Source organism: Callorhinus ursinus, unplaced genomic scaffold (genome assembly GCF_003265705.2).
Source record: "Callorhinus ursinus isolate GAN/ISIS: 27379988/994484 unplaced genomic scaffold, GSC_fseal_2.0 scaffold5, whole genome shotgun sequence".
Classification (NCBI taxonomy): Eukaryota; Metazoa; Chordata; class Mammalia; order Carnivora; family Otariidae; genus Callorhinus; species Callorhinus ursinus.
This window is the reverse complement of record NW_027397067.1, coordinates 73210286-73232577: the sequence shown is the minus strand read 5'-3', so window position 1 is coordinate 73232577 and position 22292 is coordinate 73210286. Positions and strand designations below refer to the sequence as shown.

At 40.9% G+C, this 22292-nt stretch overlaps 1 protein-coding gene across 2 annotated transcripts in view; it reads right to left on the bottom strand.

The window, feature by feature from the left end:
• The window catches only part of EFR3A (EFR3 homolog A), a 112972-nt gene extending 95939 nt beyond the window's left edge, over positions 1 to 17033 (bottom strand). Inside the window, exon 1 of one of the 2 annotated variants that reach the window (XM_025871134.2) lies at positions 16804 to 17033. In XM_025871134.2, coding sequence (XP_025726919.1) covers positions 16804 to 16813 — 10 coding nt within the window. In that variant the 5' untranslated portion in view covers positions 16814 to 17033. Of the gene's footprint in view, positions 1 to 10803; positions 10902 to 16803 lie in introns of those variants that run through there. The other variant, XM_073893211.1, reaches the window with a different exon arrangement.
• Between the last annotated feature and the right edge of the window lie 5259 nt (positions 17034 to 22292).

Here is a 22292-nt window from a genome sequence, read left to right as displayed (position 1 = left end):
ACAAGCAAGACAGTGGCAGAGTTTGGAGTTGTCAGGCTCGGTACATTAATTTGTGGTAACAAAGTTGTCTGTTTACTGGTCAGGAATACTTGAGGATTAAAGAGAGCCATGAAAAGTAAACCTAACTTTTTAAAGCAATGAATAAATGCTGTGAGATGAACTGTGTTGCCCAAAAAGATATGGTGAAGTCCTAACCTTAGTACCTATGAATGTGACCTTCTTTGGAAACAGTTTTTGCACAGCAAATCAGGTTAAAACAAAGTCATACTGGATGAGGGTAGGCCCTTCATTAATGACTGGTATCCTTATAAAGAGAGAGACACATGGAGACATACAGGGAAGGCCAGGAGAAGACAGGAAGAGATAAGTGCTGCTGCCACCAACTAAGAAACTCAGGACTGCCAGCAACCACCGGAGCTAGACTAAGAAGGACAGACTCTTCAGAGCCTCAAGGGGAGCAGGGCTCTGCCCACACCCTGATTTCAAATTTATAACTTCCCAGCACTGCGAGAATACTCTGCTGTCCTAAACCATCCAGTTTGTGCTACCTTGCAAAATGTAGCCCTGGAAAAGGAAAACAAGTAAAATTTCATATAGCCTGTAGACCAGTGAGTTCTAAAGTTACCAGATATGTACCATTCCTTTCAAGTCAATTCAAATGCCAAAACGACTTGAAGTCAGCCCCCAGAGAATTCATTCCTTGATATTCCAGTCATACAAACTCAAACATTCTTTCCCCATCCCAAAAGCATACAAAATGACAGATATGGAAAGAAAGAATTTTTGCTCAATTCTACCAATTTTCTTCAGGTGCTAGGTATACTTAAGTTTAGATAAATGAATGTTTGGTCTTGGTAAAAGAAAAAGCAACAAAGCCATGAGTTTACATCAAGGTTTAATAGATAATCGTGGTTTTTAAAATGGAAACATTGTAACTAAAAAAACCCTTTCACTTTCATGTCTCAAACCATCTATTAGAGGTACAACAAATGCCTATGTTCTAGTCCTAAATCCCAGTGCCTCAGAATGGGACTTTATTTAGAGACCGGGGCTTGCAGAGGTAATTAAGTTAGGATCAAGTCATCAGAGTGGGCCCTAATCCCATATGATTGGTACCTTGCAAAAGAGGTGAAATTCAGAGACAGACATGCACACAGGGAGAACTCCATATGAACATGAAGGTGACTATCTACAAGCCAGGGGGAGAGGCCTGGAACACATCCTTCCCTCACAGCCCTCAGAAAGACCCTGCGGACACCTTGATTTTAGACTTCTGACCTCCAGATCTGTGAGCCAATAAATTTGTTGTTTAGGCCACTCAGTTTGTGCTACTTTGTTACAGAAGCCCTAGGGAAACTAACACAACCTCAAATCCTAAAGGCAAGTTGGATAAGACACAAATTCTGGTTTCATGGATATAGTGCAAAATACAGTAGAAAACCAGAAGACCTAACCAAATGGGTAATTTACCCCAGGAATTCCCTGCTCTTATTCCTTATTCCTTATCAATCAGTCTGATTCTTTCAGTATGCATTCAACAAATATGTGAATATCTACTATACTCCAACTTCATCTTCCTTTATGCTCACAACCTTATGAGGAATCAACGTTTATAGGTTACACACAGGGAATCAGAAAGGTTAAGAGTCCAAGGTCACACAACTAGAAATGCTGGATCCAGTTAAGAGCCTGTGTTCTTCAACAGTTTATGCATTGCACGGTCTTCCTGAGATGGCTTAAAAACAATATAAACAAATAAATAAAACACCTGAACTGTTCTGTTTGTGGAGACTAAAGCCACATAGTCAAAATATTATGCAGCTGCCAAAAGACTATACTATTGTTACCACGGTACAAAAATCAAGTCAAATGGCAGAGAATGGAGAAGTGACACCCAGCCTGAGAATGTGTCATATTACAAAACATCCCATTTCTAGAAATTATCTTCTTTTCCTACTTATAAGTTACTCTGAGCTCTAAAATACCCCTAAGAATACAAGAATATGTATGAAAAAAGTGAGCTTTTGTTAAACACTCTTCGAGTGCCTCCCCAAAAAGTTACTACAAATCCTCAGCACACCAGACAATACGCAAGAGCTGCATGGAGCACTGGACCACTGGGAAAAGGGGGAGAGAACCCCAGGCATTCACAAACTCACAGCCAAATGACAACTGCTGCCTAGGATTCCTTAAAGCTTTCCTACTCACCGTGCACTGTGAGTTTCTGCTTGTGACAACACAGCACTCTGGCCCAAGTGTCCCAAAACCAATAAGTAAACTAACTGAAGCAATTCTATGTAACCTTTCACCAAATTCTAGCAGCAAACCCATACTGTAAGCAATTTCTAGTTTTGGAAGCTAGAGCCCACTATTCCTTTGTAACATAGGAATCCTCTGCTTTATCGTAATTTGAGCATGCAGAGAAAAAAGTCCAGTGAATTCTATCCTCCACTCATATGACTGTATTGTGATTATGGTAATCTGATACTGGATGATCTAAGACTTTTAAATTTAAAGATATACTATGTAAGTTTAAAAATCCACAGATAAAAATATCTTCATCACAATGAGATTAAAAAGAACTGGAATTTCAGATCTTTAATTTTAGCAAGTCTCCTAATATTTATCAAAGTGTGGGTCTTACCAAACCAAATCTGGAGGGGAAAAAAACTGGGGCATCTGGAAATTCGTATTTATAAGCACTGCTCAGGTAATTGCTAAGGTTTTTGTTTTATATAAAAATCAGGTCTTTCTACACATTTAAAACAGGTAAATTTTCTGGGACGCAAATTATATCTCAATAAAGGTGTTTTTAAAAATCAATTCTTTCCTTCATTATACCTATTGTGATCCTAATGTGTATCTGTAATACCAAGGTCATAGTTTAAAACCCTACTGCTACCCTGTTGTACACACTGAAAAGCCGGATAAGGAAAAAGATAGGGATGAGGGTTTCTGAAGTTTTTTAGCTAAGCTCTTTTTCAAAAAGCACCAACAAATACCGTTTCTACTTAAACAAAGGCATTATAGTCTAGAAAAATATACCCTTAAATCAAAAGATAATAATTTGTCACCCAAACGAGCATAAAGAATCTACCACAGGCAATGACTGAAATGTTTCTCAGTTAACTAGGTTGATATGAGTTATTTTTAATTAAAAAGTCTCTGAATATTTCACAAGTAGGATATGAGTTATATCAAGCAAAATTCAGAACAGCTTTAAAATTCCCCAACTACTTAAATTTTAACAAATGCATATTTCCTCATTAGTCATAGAATAACAAGTGTTAAATCTGTTGGGGATGTTTGTAACTTCCAAAATTATTTTTAGAACAAATGCATTTTAATATAACAACAGCACTGAGTCTTCTTATAAATATCACAACATCCACAGCGTCTATGCCATATGTTAAAGATTTTCATTTCAATTGATATGATTACATTTTCAATTAAACGGTAAAGGAAAAGACAGGTAGCACTGCAATTATGTACCTAAACAGAACGTATATTTTAAGTTTTTTATCCCAAGTTTAAAGATAGTAAAATTATAGGGGCTTGCTGATAAGCCTTGCTAAGTACAAAGTTGTTTAAAAAAATACTAAGCTACTCATTTAAACCTTCAAGATTCAGTGTCTGATACAGTCTCCCCAAACTTCTAACTAAAGCAGAGAGGCTCTAAACATTTTGTATTCACTTCATACACGAGATTTAGGTTAACACAAAATCAGAAGCCTAAGACTTCTTTTATTTAAGATTTTATTTATTTATTTATTTATTTGGGCGGGGGGGGGGCGGGCAAAGAGCAAGGGAGAGAGAAAAAATCACAAGCAGAATCCCTACTGAGCACAAAGCCCAATGCCAGGCTTGATCTCAGGATCCTGAGATCATGACCTAAGCTGAAATCAACAGTCAGATGCTTAACTGATTGAGCCACCCAGGCGTTCCTTTTTTAATTTATTACACACACACATTATGGTCATTATGGTTAGTATACACAACTGATTTTTATGTTAATCAAAACTCTAAGAATGCAATCTAATCTTTTCTAATATTTTTTTCTAATGAATCATAAACTAAAATCTGATGCTGTAAGATTTCAATGTATTACTAAATTTTCCTCAAGTTCAAAGATAGGACATTATTACTAATGCATGGAAGAAAAAAAAGCCCAGCAACTTTCTGTGATATTATACACAAAGAAGAACCTGTAAATCTGTATACATTTGTACTATTCATTTTATTACTGCAACTACTGAAACTCATTTACTCCTGAGAATTCAAAAGAATCAGTGGAAAATTATCTTTTATGGAAATACTCAATTGTTTAGCAAGGCTGAAATACAATGCAATTTTAAGTTAAAAAAATTAAGACTGGTGGAATCAACTGCCACCCCAACAAAAGCTCAGCAGCCAAACCACACTTAATTAAACTCACCCCTTCCTAATGTCCTCAGAACCACTGGACACAAAGCTTTTAAAACTGTTCAGCCCTGTGCACCCCTATGTTTATTGTAGTATTATTTATAATAGCCAAATTATGGAAGCAGCCCAAGTTTCCACTGATAGATGGAGAAAGAAGTTGTGATACACACATACATACACACACACACACACACACACACACACACACACATATACATACAATGGAATATTATTAAGCCATTAAAAAGAACGAAATCTTGCCATTTGCAACAGCATGGATGGATCTGGGGGGTATTTTATGCATGCTAAGTGAAATAAGTCAAAGAAAGACAAATACCATATAATTTCACTCATATGTGGAATTTAAGAAACAAAACAAAGGAGCAAAGGGGAGAAAGACAAACCAAGCAACAGACTCTTAACCAAAGAGAACAGATGGTTACTGGAGGGAAGGTGGACAGGGGGATGGGTTAAATAGGCGATGGGGATTAAGGACTGCGCTTGTCTCAATGAACACTGGGTGACGTATAGATTTGCTGAGTCACTATACTGTAAACCTGAAGCTAATATAATACTGGATGTTAAATATACTGTAATTAAATTTTTTTTTTTTTTTTTTTTTTACTTGTCCAGCCCTTAGCCAGCATGTACCCTATCAGGGCCGGCAACAAAAAGAGCAGCAATATTTCTACGCTGCTGAAATAGAGAATAGAGGCTGCTTACCGAGTTACACAGAGACGAATGGACACGAGGGAAAAGAGGAGGATTAGCTGTGTTCAGGGGAGAAAACCGTGCTGAGCGCTCAAAGAGCTAACGGAGGCGCGCTCAGGTGACAGCTCAAGTGCAGACGCCTCTCACTTCTGTGAGATAAGGCCGTTCATCAGCAAGTTTACTTAAGTATTTTATCTGCCGCCAGCAAAACATTCAGTTCCTTCACAAACACACATAATAATGAGACTTCAAAAAAGACAGCAAGAGATAAGTTAATAGTTAAGCTCTACATGAGATATTTTATTTTTTTTATTTTTTTTTAAAGATTTTATTTATTTATTTGAGAGAGAGAGAGAGAATGGGAGATAGAAAGCACGAGAGGGAAGAGGGTCAGAGGGAGAAGCAGACTCCTCGCTGAGCAGGGAGCCCGATGCGGGACCCGATCCCGGGACTCCAGGATCACGACCCGAGCCGAAGGCAGTCGCTTAACCAACTGAGCCACCCAGGCGCCCCTACATGAGATATTTTAGATTACATATGTGCAGCTGCCTTAATTTCTACTTGCAAACTGCAGAATTAAGCATGTCTACCCAGGAGTTATAGAACAGGCTACAACCTCTCAACAAAATACAGCACGACAATCTCTTCCCCCAGCTAGAAAGCGGTACAAGACAGCTAAGGACATAAGTACAGGACAGTGTATACCATGGTTAAGACACACAATCATCTTTAGATCCCTAAGCTTTAAAGTAAGATTTTTTTCCCCTAAACATCTCATAAATTGTCAAAGCATCAGATCAAACAGTAAGAGACTGTCTAGCTTTGTTTTTTTCTTGCTATATTGGAATGTTTCAAACGCTACTATAAATACATGGACTGCCATTTGAGTCTCACACAGTTCTTGTCACGCATTTGTCGTGGTGGTATTTGTTTTAGTAATGCCCCACCTGCTCATCTTTGGTTCTTCAGCCTATTCAATCCTTAAAAGGACATGTTCCTCAAGGATCTGCCCTCAGCCTCTTTTGTCTTTACAGCCTATCCTTTAGTAACTTTGCCCAGTATCAATTCCCTACAAATGTACTCTGAATGTCCTTTCAGGCATCACACACTTATTACAGGCTAACGTCGACTCACTTTCCATCTTAATTTGCTCTTCCTCCAGAAAGGAAATTCCTCCCCATATCAAACTGGAGCAATTCGCCCAAACCACCAAACCTGAAAACTTCAGAGTGAATCCTGACTCCTCCTTCTCCCTCCACCCCTCATCCAATTAATTCTATCAACTGTACTTCCCCAGTAGTATACAGACTGGTCCACTGCAATCTACCGCCCTGCCATCATCCAAGTCCAAAGCCCATCACTCTGAATACTGTACTTCAATAACCTCTAACTGTTCTCCCTCCAACCTCACTTATGTGTTTCCATAGCAACCAATGTTTCTCTTTTAGTAATCTGAGTCATTCTACAAATATACAAGGAATGTGTACCATGGGCCAAGCACTGTATCAAAAGCTATATATGGCGGCAAAGGAAACAGGTATAAGTGCTTATAAAAAGCTCCCTGTCTGGTGAGTGTAATTATGTGCTCTTGACTTGTCTTCCCCACCAGACTAAGCTTCAAGAGAGCAGGCATGACATCCACAATGATGTCCATCATGCCCAGTATGAGGATACTGTGTCCTCAGTGTCTATAAAAACTGGCACATAGCAAGGACTGAATAAATGTGTTAAGGCAAAATTACCAAACACACACATACTCACAGCCTTAAAGTCTTCACTTTCCCCAGTACCAATGACTTACTTCAACTGGCTGCGGGTTACTTCCACCTGTATGACTCACTTCAAACCCTTTCCCCAAATCCATGCTTCTCCTATGACTCCTCAGACAGCTGAGGCCATCTTCCACTCACATTCCCCCTGCAATCTCTCCTCTAAACTCCACAGCACAGTCCCTTGGGTGCTCACCATTTCCTTCTTTGTTTTACAGCCATCTACACAAGGTTCTGTAGACGCCTTAAAGCTAGAGACTGCTTTACTTATCTCTATATTCCCCACCTAGCAGTGCACGTGTGGACACTAAAGTAACTTGCCGAATGATGAATCCCTAAGAGAAATCCAAACAGAACACAAGGAAAGCTGAAAGGTGACTCCAAGAGCACACCGACAGCACCTGTGACTGAAAGGACTACAAGGGGAGATTAGACAATTCCACTCCTGGGGATCATCACAGCAAAACAGGTGAGACACCATCAGGTCAAATGGTTTTGGTTTTTGCCTCTAGGCGCCTAAGCTTTTGATTCTAAAATACCTTATGTTTTTGTCAGAGGACATATTCTACTGTCTGAGACTATAAATTTCAAATTTTTTAGAAGCAGCCAACATTATTTCCCTACTGAAATCAAATGCAGAATCCCCCAATAAAAAGAGTCACTCCAGCTGAAGCTGGATCAGGTAGAGAAGCCCACCTGCTCACACAACAGTCCTTATTATATGTCCACAGAAGACATTTCAGAAATTTCAGCTCTAAAGGTAGCTCAAGCTTCCCTTGTGCCACCCTCTAATGTGGCACATCACATTCCATGTTGTGTCACATGGAACTCTCAGGAACTATCAAAGAGAATCCTGTGCCAGGGAATGGAGCTTTTGTAAAGGTAATATAAATAGAACTGACCTGCAACAAGCATCCATCACTCTCTTCTTGCACCTGAACTGCTACATTTCATGAACCTGGTGTAGTAAGACAAACCTGGGAGGGCTTCCCAAAGGTGCTCCCATCCCTAGAAGACCAAGAAAAGAACCAGGATGGAACCAAGGGAAAAGGTGGCAAGGAGTAGACAAGTCCCCTAAGTCTGTTTCTAATTGGGGCTGCGAAGTGAAGAAGAAACTGGCCCGCTGAAGTCCACAGAGTACAGCCCAGCTAAGAGAAGAGAGGAAATGCATAGAGGACTCAGACCCCAAATCCCTGCTACTGTACATCCGCCTGGAGTGCTCTTCTCTCTGCAGAAGCCCTCCTGGAACCATACATAGCAAGTGGTAATAATCCAAGAGGCAACTATCTTGTCCTTACAACATGCTGATGTTGATAACATGTTCATGAAGTATTTCTACCTCTAAAGCACAATTACATAAATCCTACTGCATCTAAGTATTCCTGAGTTTCCACTTAATACAAAAAACACCTAGTAAAAATACTTATAACTAAGCTCAAAAATCCGTTTGAGTCATATATCATAAATTCATAAATGGGCCACTCATTTCAATTTCTAGCCCCGACACAGTACCTTTTGCAAAGTTTATGAAGCTCCAGGAATTGACGATGGCAAACTTTAACACTTTATATTTGATTTTGTCTGCCCAGCAGGAGCGAGATCCATTTAAAGTCAAGTGCAACCAGAGCACAGAGAACTTTGTAGCAAATTGCCAAGACAGCTGTTCAAAAAGCCAATTAAATACCAGGGCTGTGAAGAACACTTAGCATTACCCAGAAAACTACTGCAGCAGGAACACCCTTAAGTTCAGGTAGTGAAAAGAAAATGGTATAGCTGAATAACCCACCAACTAAGAATAAAAACAAACTAAATAAATAAATAAAAAGCATTAAGAAGGACAAGTCTTCTTGAAGACTGTATAGCAAAATATTTAATGCCTAATTTTAGAATACAGCAAACTCTTAATTCAGAAGTACAATGAAAAAAACCTGAGTAGTGATTCCTTCTTTAATAAAAGTAGAATCATGCTATCTCATAATACCTAAAGCTAAAAAGCAGTAAATATATATGCAAAAGGAAGACTATGACAGCCTACATGGAAAGAGGAAAAATTATAATAGCTCCTGTTCGCTTTAGAGCATATGCAAGAGCAGGCTCATCTCAAGAACTGAATGAACCTGACAAATAAAAATGATGAGAGAATTTTGACAGGTTTGACATATTAATCATAGGAGAAACTGCCAACATTCATTTTACGATCATACTCGCCTAGAATTGTGTTCTACAACACACAACTGTTCCAAACACACACACACACACACACACACACACACACCTACAAACTCCCAATAAAGCCCACACATAATGATTCATCTCAACCTTTCAGGTTTTCATGATTGAAACCACCACTTAATAAATCAGATTATTTCTTCCTCCTTTCAGAATAAAATACCAATGATAAAAAGAGCCCCATTATTTTACTTCCTATTCAAAAACATTATTCACCAACCACTGCTCAACGTACCTCACAGAATTTTACATCACCTAGCATATGATAGCAATAGCAATAACACAACAAATGCAATGGTTTCCTATATACAGTCAACACTATTTGATCAATTAAAATTCTCTTCTGTGGGCTAAAGGAAAAGCCAGTTCAGGACAATAGTCTAATGTTTCATTTCAGGTGTTTTAAATTTATTTATTTTTTTAAAATCTCTTAAAGCTGTAAAAAACCTGAAGCATCCTTTTCTGATTGCAGAATATATGCTAACTATAGAAAATCTGAAAAACACAAAAGAAAATAAAAATAATTCATGAGCTCTAAGACCACGACCCAGGCAGAAGGCAGACACTTAACCAACTGAGACACCCCTAAACTTCTGCCTTTTGTACTGTACCTCACTGCCTTTACCTGTTATTAAAAAGTCTTTGGTACTCTGACAATCCGAAACTGATTTCAGCTTTTAATTAGCATTTCCTTATTAATGAAATTTAGTCATTTCCCCCAAAACCTTTATCATTTGTTTGTACCGAGACTTTTATAAGCACAGGTATATGTTTTAACCACATAGGATTGGTGTTTTGTTTCTGATTTGTATAAATGCTATAAATATTGATTTTTTATATTTGATATTAACTTTAAATCCTTTAAATCTTTAACCACAGATTTTTGTAACACTTCTATCCCACAGCCTTCTAACCCCTATCAAGGCAATATGAAGGTATGTAGTTTTGAACACCCATCCAGTATTCAGACAACCTAGGTTCTAGTAGCACACCATTACCCAGCCGAATGGCACACTCAACCCACTCGGTTTAAACTTTTTCTTAATGATTGCATTAAATGTTCTTTATAGCTATAAAATTCAATTTGATTTCATTTTTCCTTTTCTTAAGCTCCCTCTCTGGTGATCTACAATTCCTAAATTAACTATCTTCATATATACTGAATTTAGAAAAGCCTTACCGAATATTCATCTACATTATAATTAAAAGATTTCATTAGGCTAGCAGAGAGGTAAGAAAATAAAAAGCATGTAAAAGATTAGGGGGAAATAAAGTAGAAGAAAAAAGTACTTAGAATGGGGTGCCTGGGTGGCTCAGTATGTTAAGCGCCAGCTCTTGATTCCAGCTCAGGTCATGATCTCAGGGTCCTGGGATTGAGCCCTGCGTGGGGCTCCCTGCTCAGTGGGCAGTCTGCTTGTCTCCCTCCCTCTCCCTCCGCCCTACCCCCTGCTCACGTGTACTCTCTCTCTTAAATAATCGTTAAAAAAAAGTACTTAGTATATAAACATATATAAATATACATACAAATATACAAAATACATATAAAATATATAAACATTTTTTAAATTTAAAAAATAAAAATTAGAACCAGAAACTCTTCTGAATCTTTAAAAAATAATGGCATGATATATTTGGAAAATAATGATATTCTTCTACAACCTGAATTACAAACCTTTTGGCCAAAGAACAACTGTCACTCTGGCGATCTCCATTTTTCCAGGGGATACATCTCAGTATGCTTTTGAATCTCCTGAAACTATATGCAAAACTTTGTGTGAAAATCTGCATCTTCTGGGGAAGAATAATCATGGTGTTCATCAGATTGTCAACAGGGTTCATTTTGCAAAAATATTTAAGAATCCCTAACCTAGACAAACAGCTCATGTCTTAGCTAGTGGTCTACCCTTTCCTCCTTCAAGTGGTGGGGGCCATTCTGGGATTTTCTGTGCCTTTCTCTCCATTTCTGAGAATGTCAGGGACTAGTTTACTTCAATGTCATCAATAAAAACCTTTCTATTACCCCTATAGGTTAAAGAGGTAAGCATTTCCTACACAGGGGCTCCTCCAAAGGAGTTTGAAGTGGAGTTTGTAACAGAACTGGTTGTTCCTACAGAACAATGTATGATTCAGAAATACAATAAAAATACCTATGTAGCAGCTCTTTCTGTTTGTGGGTCCTGTCCCCTGCTTTAATTAAATCACTTTTGCACCAAAAAAGTAAAATAAAAATACCTGCACAGTGATTCCTTCTGTAATAAAAATTGGAATCATGTTACCTAATTAAGACCTAAAGGTAGGCAGCAGTAAACAAATATGCAAAGGGAGAGCATGACAGAGTACATGAAATCAGATTTGTCCTCTGCAATCCATCACATTCCTACTGAAACCCCATTCATGACAACTGGGTCATTCCATACCACAGCAGAGCTATGTAATGGGTAAAATGTAGCTTTCTCCTAAGAACTAGGACCTTCATTTTTGACTCGGAAAAAAAAGGGCCTCTGCCACCCAAAACAAAGGACTTTTTTTTTTTTTTTAGAGGGATCTGTGGGCTGAGGAGGGGACAGAGAGGCAACACTGAAAACTGCAGCCTAGAGAGCCAGAGAAGGATGGCTGAAGTTGTTTTTGTTTCAAGCTGCTCACTCCAAATTACCCCCAATGGTAGGCAAGTTCCCCAGAATGCTGGACTAACTCCTCCCACCTACCCCTTTATCCCCATAGTACAGCTTTGCAAGGTACTCAGAACTGTGGAAATCCTGAGATGGAAAAGCAAGGTATGGACAAAGGGGAAGCTGCCCAGGGTTCCTGAAGGACTGTAACAGGGTCAACCCGAATTTAGGGTCAGGAAAGACCCTGCCCTGACCCAACAGGTCACTGCTGACTCAATCAGCCCTGTACACTCCTTTGGGCCTTCTGGTTGAGAAGGCAATCTCTGGGGAGCAGGCTGCAGGGACCCTGGATAGGAAAGCAGGCCACCCCGTGTCAAGCACAGCCTAATCTACAACATTTCAATCTTTGAACCAGTGGTTTTCAACCCAGGGACAATTATGAGCGCCAGGGGGCATTTGGCAATGTCTGGAGACAGTTCTGATGGTCAAGACTTTGGGGAACAGGGGGATTTACTACAAGCCTTTAGTGGATAAAGGCTAGAGTTGCTGTTAAACATCTCAAGACAAAGCACACGACAGCCCGGTACCTCCCAAACAAAAAATTGTCCAATCCATCAAAAGAGAAAAGTTCAAGAAATCCTGATTAAGACTATGATTTGCAAGCTTCCATTTTTATTCTTGTCTCAGGCCTCACAAATGTTATAAGCAGGCCTGCTAAGAACCTAATCCTAAATTATAGAACTCTTATAACACCGTTTTAATGGAAAAAAAAAGTTTACTTCAGGTTTTAGTATCCAAAGAATAATTTCTGTGACTCCAGTTAAGATTCATTCATTTATTCAACATTTACCAAGCACCTATTAAATTGTAATTAAGCACAGTGCTAAGCAAAAGTAATGGTGTTAAAAGAAATTGATGGTATCTGGTAGATTCAATCCTGCCTGGCTCAGACCAGTGCAGTAAGAAAAAAGAACTGGGACTCTGAAGTCACACGCATCTAGTTCTGATCCCATATTCCACCATTTATTGTCATTAGGCAAGTTATTTAACTTCCCTGAACTTCAATCTATTTCTATGTCAAATAGGGCCTCCCACAAAGGAAAAGATAATAACATAACTCATGTAAAGCACAAAGTATACTGCCTGGCACACAACAGTATTCAATTATTAATTCTCTATTACTAATAGCAAGTTTTCATATTTTGTAAAGTAATCAGTATGCTGGAAATGGCTAGTATGCCTATAAAAAGAAGAGTCATTGTTACTGTGATTGTGACAGCTTGAACACAATTTTAGTCAAGTTCATTGCATGGCATATTAAGATCCTTCAAATTCTGGCTCCCATCTCCTCCAGCTTTATCTTCCACCACCTACATCATCTTTAATATCATATGTCCCATGAGTGGGAACAGACTGAAAGATGAGATCTGGCAGTAACCAGTGTCAAGCCAAAGGTCACTGTGAGTAAGACAATTCTTTAGCTGTAACTCTGGCAGTAAACATAGGTACTCGGTGGAAGGGCGAGGAGGGGCATAGAGAACAAATGAACACAAAAGGCTCCCAAGTCAGGAATAGGTCATTTGCTTGCAATGCATTTCTAAATGGAAACACTTCAACCAGCCTCCAGTTTTCACTTCACAATTTGTCAGTATTTTGCACCTCTTTCTTAAGAATGGACTGAAAAATAAGTCAAATATAATCAGCCCCATCAGTGGAAAAAAACAAACATGGAATGACCACATTACCATAGCCTAACAAATTTGACCAGATATCAATGCCAACATCTAAGTGAGAAAAGAAAGCCTTAACCACAAATTACTGAAAGTATAGTTATTTATAGCCAACAATGGTTAAGCGTTTCAGTTCCCCTTAGCCATACACAATACCTTTACATAGATCATAAAAGAACACATCTTACTGGACCTGTTTTTAGGCAAACTGTCAGCTACGGAACCCCTTTCGCAAAGTAGTTTACTAAAAAAGAAGTCTGTGCCTATACAACCAAGTATCTATTGGGCACATCAGTGAAATCCTCAGCCTTCTTTGCCCAGAGTACTGTGACAAGACAGAACGAAAGGCAAAAATGTTAAATTTTCTTGTAAGCTCACATGTCTGACTTAAGTTTTGGCTAAGCTTACTTTTGTCTTCATGTAACCTCAGAGAAAAAAGTGGGGGGAGAGGGTAAACCATGATCAACTTAGTGCTGAAAAACCAAAAATAAACTTCATCTATGCCCCTTGTGGTTAAGGATTATAGGGAGGAGATCTACGTTCAAGTCCTGGTTCTATCCCATGTGTGACCTTAGCCAAGTTACTGAAACTCACTGAGTCTGTCTCCTAATATGAAAAAGAAAAGAAAATGATTGGATTAAGAAGTTTTAACATTTCTTTCACTCAAATTCTTCTTTTTTTTCATTATTAACATATAACGTATTATTTGTTTCAGGGGTACAGGTCTGTGATTCATCAGTCTTACACAATACACAGCGCTCACCACAACACATACCCTCTTCCACTCAAATTCTTATTCAGTGTTAGAAAATCTTTAATATCAAAATGTTTCTTAATGGTCCTTTGAAACAACAGGAAGAAATAAAGGCCTCTAGAGAAATGATGTATCAAATTATACGACTGTAGGTTTGAAAAGATCATTTAGTGAAACACTCTTGAAATCTGTGCTTAGTGATTATTGCAAACTACTGGCTGCAAATAGAGTGACATAACCACAAAACTGCTCCTGTGTCGCAGTAGCTTCCCGTCAGGCACCCTTCCAGGTAGTTGCTTTCTGAAAAAGAGTTTATAGCTCTCCAAAATAATTCCAATGAAGCTACCATTACCATTCATGAGATAATGCAACTGCTTAGCCTTCAGGGGTATACCATGCTCCATCAGATTCTGCTTATTAACATCAGTTTCAGTGACTTGAGAGTATCAATATTCCAAATAAGCAACGAAACAGCAATACTAGAATAATTCTAGTATAATTCTGGAGCAAGGGTCACTTTCAGAATTATAGAGTCTGAGAGGCCCTAGTGATCATCTCCAACAGAAAAGCATTACATTTATTCATTAAAGCCTTTAACTGGCTGAGCTTACAAAAGAGCCTCTGAACTCATCTGACATTAAAAAAAGCCACCACCACAAAAACAATTTATTTGGAGAGATTTCTTCCTAAAAACATCCCCAAAGGGGAAAAAGAAATTCCGAAAGAAAGTAATAATTTTGCTGTCTCCGCTTATGTTGAAATTTATTCTACATGCAGAGTTCCCGAGAAGTACTACTGTCTGCTGAACTATCCCAGCAATTTTTGGTGGTTCTGGCCATAAAAAGAGACAAAAGAGAACATGAACACCACTTCACAGCAGTACTACCAGCTGGTACTACACTTCATGCAATCATTGAAACTGTACCATAATAAATATTAAGAACAGTAATGATAGATAATTCAAACGTTTCACTTGCCTTCCAATCAGGTCATAAAATCTGTATTCTTAACTATGCAAATACAGCATGGTTCATTTTGCATTGTAAATCATATATTTTAAAAGAAACAAGTTTTCTAAATCCACTCCATGAAGCTAATCTTAGAACTAAAAATCTGTTTAATTTCACAACATACTTATTTTGCCATTTCACCAATAAATTCCATTTGAAGTCTTAACTTTCAAGAATAGGTTTTTATTCCTTCCCTTTTCCTTTCTCAGATGGTAAGAGTAGCACAATGCTAATCTAAAATATTCCTGACTGACATGAATTTAGAAATAGTGATTATAATTATGATACTCCTCTAGTCTAGAGGAATCCAATGAAAATATAAACTGCTGACATATTAAATGAATACAAAATTCAAGACCATGAGTTAAGAACACACAAATTACTGTGTTCATAAAACAAAATCCACCTTACCCACACATGTAGGAGCAGTTAAAAGTAATCGTTTCATCAAGATCATTCACAGCATTACATAAACCTTTCTAATAACTAGAAGTAATTCCTCTTTACCACCAATACACAAAACACGCATTTGAGGCTGCCCTGGAAATCCAGTGTCCCGTACGTCTACCAAAATAAGGATGGTGAGGAGTTAGGAATTCAAAGAAATGTGAGCTAATTAGGAGTGTATTTACAAGTGGTTACAGATCTTACAATATGTAACACTTACTCAAAAGCGCCCTAATTGAAAACAATCTCTAATCAATCATCATCCTGCTTCCTCCCGTCCAAGATTAGCGAGTCTCTATGGGCCCCTGGGTTTAAAGTCACACTGCAGTTCTCTGGGTCGTCCTGAAATGGGTCATTAGTAATATTGCCCTACCCGGTTTGTCCCAAACGTCCCCCAAATCCACTGTTTTTCAAACTTTAGGGTCTCTCAATAACACCAAGACCTCTTATTAAGCACGCAGAGTCAGGGGCCCAAGCCGCGGAGTCTTATTCAGTGTGCCTAGGGAGGAACCCTAAACAACATTTTTAATCAGCAGCCACGTGAATCTGAAGCAGGTGCTCCAACAGCTTTTGGGGGCACAGAAGCCTAACAAGTTCCCAAAAGAGCACCTACTTCAGCCACCCCGGCGCGTTACGGACGGGGAGAGTCAAGGCTACGGGAACTTCGCGTGCCTCGAGGAGGGACTCTGGGCCGGGCCGGGATCCCCCTGAACCGTGCGTCCCTCTAGGCGATGCCTGCTCCCGGAGGAAGTGAGTACGTGACGCGACCGCGCTTATTTTCAGCATTTCCACAAAGTCCCCCCTGGCTCTGTAAAGAGCTGGGGAAAGAGAGTGGACTTTGTGAAGTCCCACAGGTCTAGGTTACTCCAGCTCAGCCACTTACTAGCCGAGCGTCCTTAACGTTCGGGCCTCAGTTTCCCCGTTTGTGCAACGGGATCACACCACCCCGCGCGAAGGCTAAGCCGAAACGAAAGTAACTCGGCGGGTCACCGGCACTTCCTGCCTCTCCCGTGCCCGGCCCGGCTTCCCCGCAGCCGCAGCGGGCCACCCCGGAGTCCGCGCCGAGCGGGCCGCGGCCTCGCAACGCCCCCCGCCCGGCCCGACCCTCGGCCGGACACTCACGGGTAGGCATGGTGACCCCGAGCCGCGCTCGCCGCCGCAGGGAGGCTCAGCGGGGCCGCGCAGGGCGCGCCGACCGCACCATGGCGGGCCGGCGCCGGGTCACGGAGACCCGGACCAGGCGAAAGGAGGAGGGCGGAGGGAACAGACGCGGAACCCCTGGCTCACTCAAAGAAGCCAGCGACGGCAGCCACCGCCAGCCCAGCTGCGCGCCGGACGCCTCGTTGGGCGTCCCCACGCCCTGGCGTCAGCACGTCGCCGTCGCCCCGGCCCCGCCCCCGCCCTGTGGCCGAGCTCCGCCCAGGAGAGGTCCGGCGCGGGCAGGGGGCGGGGACTAGGGGAGGGCAGTCAGTCGCCTGGAATAAATTGGGGCTCTGTTTTGTGGCAAAGCCCTAGTGATTTGAGTCATATTCGTTTCCATGAGCCCTTACTCGCTGTGCATTAGCGATATTCACGTTTTACACTTGCACCGCTTTATGATGTTTGTGAGGGTATGCATGTTTGCTTTAAGTGCATGGAATACCCGTAGGCTTTTTTTGTATGAGCTGTTGAACTTGCAGTGCGTTCTACTTCTCTGAAAGCATGATTGGAGACGCCCTGAGGTCATTCCAGGTGATGGCAGAGCATTTTTTGAGAGGATAGAGAGTGTAATTTCCTCTTTAAGAGGCTGGGGGCGTGGGTGGCGGTGGAGGGCGATGAAGAGCAAGTCGGAGAAGCTGGTGAGAGCAGAGTGTGTGTAGTGCTCTACACCAGACCATCTCTTGCTAAGGGTGAAAGCCAAACTACTAAGTACTTGGCCAACACTTACTTATCCTTCAGTGCATTTTGCATATCTTTATCATCTATAACATCTTTCCTGCTCCCAGTTTTTGTCCTGAGACATTTCACAGTCTCTTAACTTGCTTCTGCTGTAGCACTTTTCCCATTACATCTTAATCAGACTGTCATAAGTGCTTAAGTCCACCACTGTACTATGCACTTGTCAGAAAACGGCAAATACCATAGTCCATATTTATGTATCCCTACCCAGCACACAGTAGGGGGCTAGAGCATTTTCATTTAATAACTATTTAACAAAGTACATATTTATGCAGTGAATATGGAAAAAAAACAGGTAAAATAGAACTAGTTAATGAACAACCTTGCAAACTTGGAATTTGTCCTTTGAGAAACCATTCTAGGTTCTCTATGAGGACAGCGGCATTAAATAATCAGAAGCACGGTTCTGCAGAGTGGATAGCATGAAGCAGAAGCCATGGAAGGGAGTCCTTGGGACTGACGCTGAAGGGAGTGTTAGGTGCCTGGTCTTAGTGGTGGCTGTGGAAAAGGAATGAGCTGAATCTTACTGCAGCAGAAGAATCCCTAGGATTTATTGGCTGCTGGCTTGGGAGCAAAAGAGAGGCATCTGTTAGTTATGTAACTCCAAGGCTGGAAGAAGGAAACAAATGATACTGGGAGAGCAGTAGACAAGTTGGGAGGGAATGCTGTTTTAGGGAAGGGGTGTGAAGAAAGGATGTGAGTTTTTCTTTGACACATTAAGCTTGAGGCGACATCCAAGGGAGACATCCGAATGAATAGTTCTGAAGGCAGGTGGGCATACCAGGCTGAAGGCAGATGGAGGGATCTCAAGGTTGGAGATTTGGGAAGCTTTGGCCCACAGACAGAAGCTAAAGCCAGGAGTCAGAGAAAGCCTGCCGAGGGAGGGTGTGGAGCCAAAGAGACAGAGATAGAGGAGATCCAAAGGGCACAGTGCCCCGTAAGCCAAAGGAGGATATGATTCCAAAGGACAGACATCTCTGCTTACACTACTCAAAAAAAGATACAAATCACAAAGGCCCTGAGATAGTCTGGCCCATAATGAGTTTGGTTCCTTTTTTTTTTTAATCCCCTTGGTTTTTAGGTTTGTATTGTTGCCAGAAATTAAATCAGCAGCCAAAGATTCTGGGGAAGGACAGCTGAAAGTCAGGAATAATAACTTCATAATTGTAAGATCACATACAACATACCTAAGTGTTTTCCCGGTTTACACATGGGCTCTTGGTAACACAGGTACCATACAGACCCCTTTTCCCTATCAAGTCCTCTGGATCAACTTCTGCCCGTGCACCCCCTTCCCCTTTTCTCTGAGAGGACTAATTCTGCCACCACCAACTTCTTTAGACTTGATCTAAGACCGGTAGCCTCTCCTGGACCACTTCGTCTGTCTTGCAAACACCCTTCCATCCCCTCTGCCAGTATTCTCCTTTTGAAGCCCCATTTGGTCTGGTAGGAAATGGGCTTTATCCATCTGTCAGTCCCCACACTGCCTAGTACTTGTACTTGCACACCCTGTCTTGCTGACCCAGAGATGAACCACTAGATCCCTCTTCCAGAAAGAATGCCTGCCTGATACTATCAGTTAAAATGATATTAGAAAGATCATCATTGGCATCCTATTGGAACATTAGCTTTTGGTCAAATTGCCCAAAATAGCTGCTTCCAGTTTAGTCCACTATTTGTTCCAATTTCTAAATCAGGCACAGAGACAATTCACTTTTAATTGGCACACGTTTTAGTGTTCCAAGGTAATTGCCAGCAAATTGAAAGTTTATAGGAATTAATTGCAAGGATATTTATTTCTCCCAAAAGTTTATTCCCAAAAGGTCATCAGGATGCAATTTGATGCTCTCATTGCTTAGTTTTCCTTCTTGTTCAATATTTATATCAATGATGTGCCCTTTTTGTGTCATTTCATTCCATTTCATTTCTGCCATTGCTTAAGAGTGGCTCAGGGCTTTCCAGATCTCATGAGGCATTAAAAAAGCACAGATATTGGATTTAGCAAACCTGAGTTGGAATCCTGCCTTCCCTCTTCCCTGACCTTTTCACAGCCCATGACCTCTCTGGACTTTACTTTTCCTCAAATTCAAAATCAAGAGACATTCCCTTGGGTTGTGACGTTCTACAGATCTCCTCAGGGCAGTAGTTCTCAAACTTGCCTGAACTTTGAACTCATCGGGGGCGCTTTAAAGGATATCCATCCTTGGATCCTAGTCCCAAGATTCTGATGTACCTGGTCTACACCGCGGCCTGGGCCCGGTTTAAAAGCTCACCTTGGGTGTTCGTGTGCAGCCAAGTTGAATGCCACTGCCTTAGGAAAGGATTAAGCGAGACAAAGCTCTAATTCAGAGTCACATACCTCATTGGGCCATTTCTGCTGCCAGGTAAGCTCATGCATTTTGAGATCACTGCCCTCTGAATTCTAGAGTAATTTTCTCACTCACGTGCTAGCCAAACTAGTTGCGAACACACATGAAAACAATTGAAAAGGATCACCCCCTAATCCAGAAGGTCGTTACCAACCCTTTCTGGGCCAACTGGAACACAGTGCAAGGCACAACTTCCTAATCATCCCATGAGCCGATTATCACAGTCCTCAGTGCTTTGTAAAGACAATTGCAAATGGATAGGGAGCAAAATCCTGAGATAATTAGGAACTCTAGATTAAATCAGCCAAAACAGCTGGAAACCCTTCCTTAGAAACACTATCATTTTAAACAATTAGAGGAAAGCATTATCTCTTGTTGTTACTTACCAAAATGCTAGCTAGCTTTAGCATTTAACACAGAATGTAGTGGAACTGCTAAAAGGAGAGGAAAAAAAATACTCCTTTAAATATAGTGGCATTCTCGGCGATGAGTCCTTTATAAGACTTTTATGACAACTGGAATCAAATCTTATTTATTGCTGTATCTCCTATATATGGAACATATTGGGTGCTTAGTAGATATTTGAGGGAGAAAAAGAGGAATATAGGGAGGGAATGAAGAGATAAACATAAAGGACATAGAGACAAGAAGCAAACAGGTAAATCAAAGAATGGAAGAGGCTTTTTGTGGTAGATTGGAAATAGTAGCCTCAAACTCTTTGCCTGGCTGTATCCACACTCTTGCAGTTGACTCCTCCCAAAAGAAGTACACTTTCGCCACTCCGGAATCTGGGCTGGCCTTACAACTTCAAGCCAATAAGACAATGGCAAACATCGTACAAGCAGGGACTTAGCAAATGTGAAGACTGGGCTCCCTTTTGGAAGAGAGGGCCCAATCATCTCAACTATTCCAAATGAGGCCACCATAAATTAGGCAGAACCACGTGATCTACCAGTTCAGCAAAGATTCAAGAGTGAGTCTAGCCGAGACCAACATTAAGACCACCCCACTGAGACTAGGCCCAATTGTCAACCCACAGGAACATGAGCTAAATAGTTATTTTAAGCCACTTATTTTAAGTTTGGGGGTGGTTAGTTATGCACTCCATAATCACTATCACTAGTTATCACTAGAACTGTAGCTAACTAATTCCTGTTGTATAAAAATCATTATGGGGGGGGGGCCTGGTCGGCTCAGTTGGTTAAGTGACCAACCTTGATTTCAGCTCAGGTCATGATCCCAGGATTGTGGGATCGAGTCCTGCCTAGGCTCTGCACTCAGTGGGGAGTCTGAGATTTTCTCTCTCTCTCCCTCTGCCCCTCTCCTGCCCCACTACGCTCTCTCCCTCTTTCTCTCTCAAATAAAAAAATCTTTAAAAAAATTATTATAGGAGGTATAATTTATCAAGATCTTAATTTGTGCCAAGTAGCATGGTAAGTACCTTACATGCATTTTTCTGACATTATCCTCACAAAAACTGAGTAGATGAATATCCCCATTGTTTTAATATGAGGAGCTTAGATTAAAGTCAGGTAAGTGACCCTGGAATTTGAACTCAGGTTTGTTGGCCCCCAGACCCAAACTCCTAGTGATAGATAGTCAAAGAGTCAACTGACGAGGAAATCAGAGGGCTGGACAGGAGACAGTATAGTGAGATTAAGTTAAGCCAGCAACAGTTGTCTCTTTTCCAGTTTGCCTTTCAGAAAGAATTGTAAAACCCTTCAGAAGAGGAACTGTGTTTTCCAACTGTTTCAAAGACTCATAAGAAAGTCAATAGGTTTTTTTCTTTTTAAGATTTTATTTATTTGAGAGAGAGAGAGAGAGAGCGACAGAGCGACAGAGCGGCAGAGGGAGAAGGAGAAGCAGGCTCCCTGGGAGCCTGATGCAGAGCTGGATCCCAGGACCCTGGGATCATGACCTGAGCCAAAGTCAGAGGCTTAACAGGGTGAGCCACCCAGGCACCCCGAAAGTCAATAGGTTTTGTATTGGTTCTCTTTTTATAGCCTGGAAACTGACTTGCAATTATAGTCAGGTGCAGGAGTGCACCAACACCTGGCTCCAGGGGCCCCAAACAGCCCGGATCTGGCCTCTAACAACATCCAAAGGCAGAGAGACAATGGTGGTATAACAAGATAGGGATTTCTTTCAGCGAGGCCAACACCAGGAAGACAGCGGACTAACATCTCAAAGACTGTCTCCAAAGTGCCAAAAATATTTTCAGATTTATAGAAAGAAAATGTGGGACAAAGGTCTTTGGGTCCCTGCAGATGGGCTGTGGAGGTCACGTTGATCATTGTCTTGGGG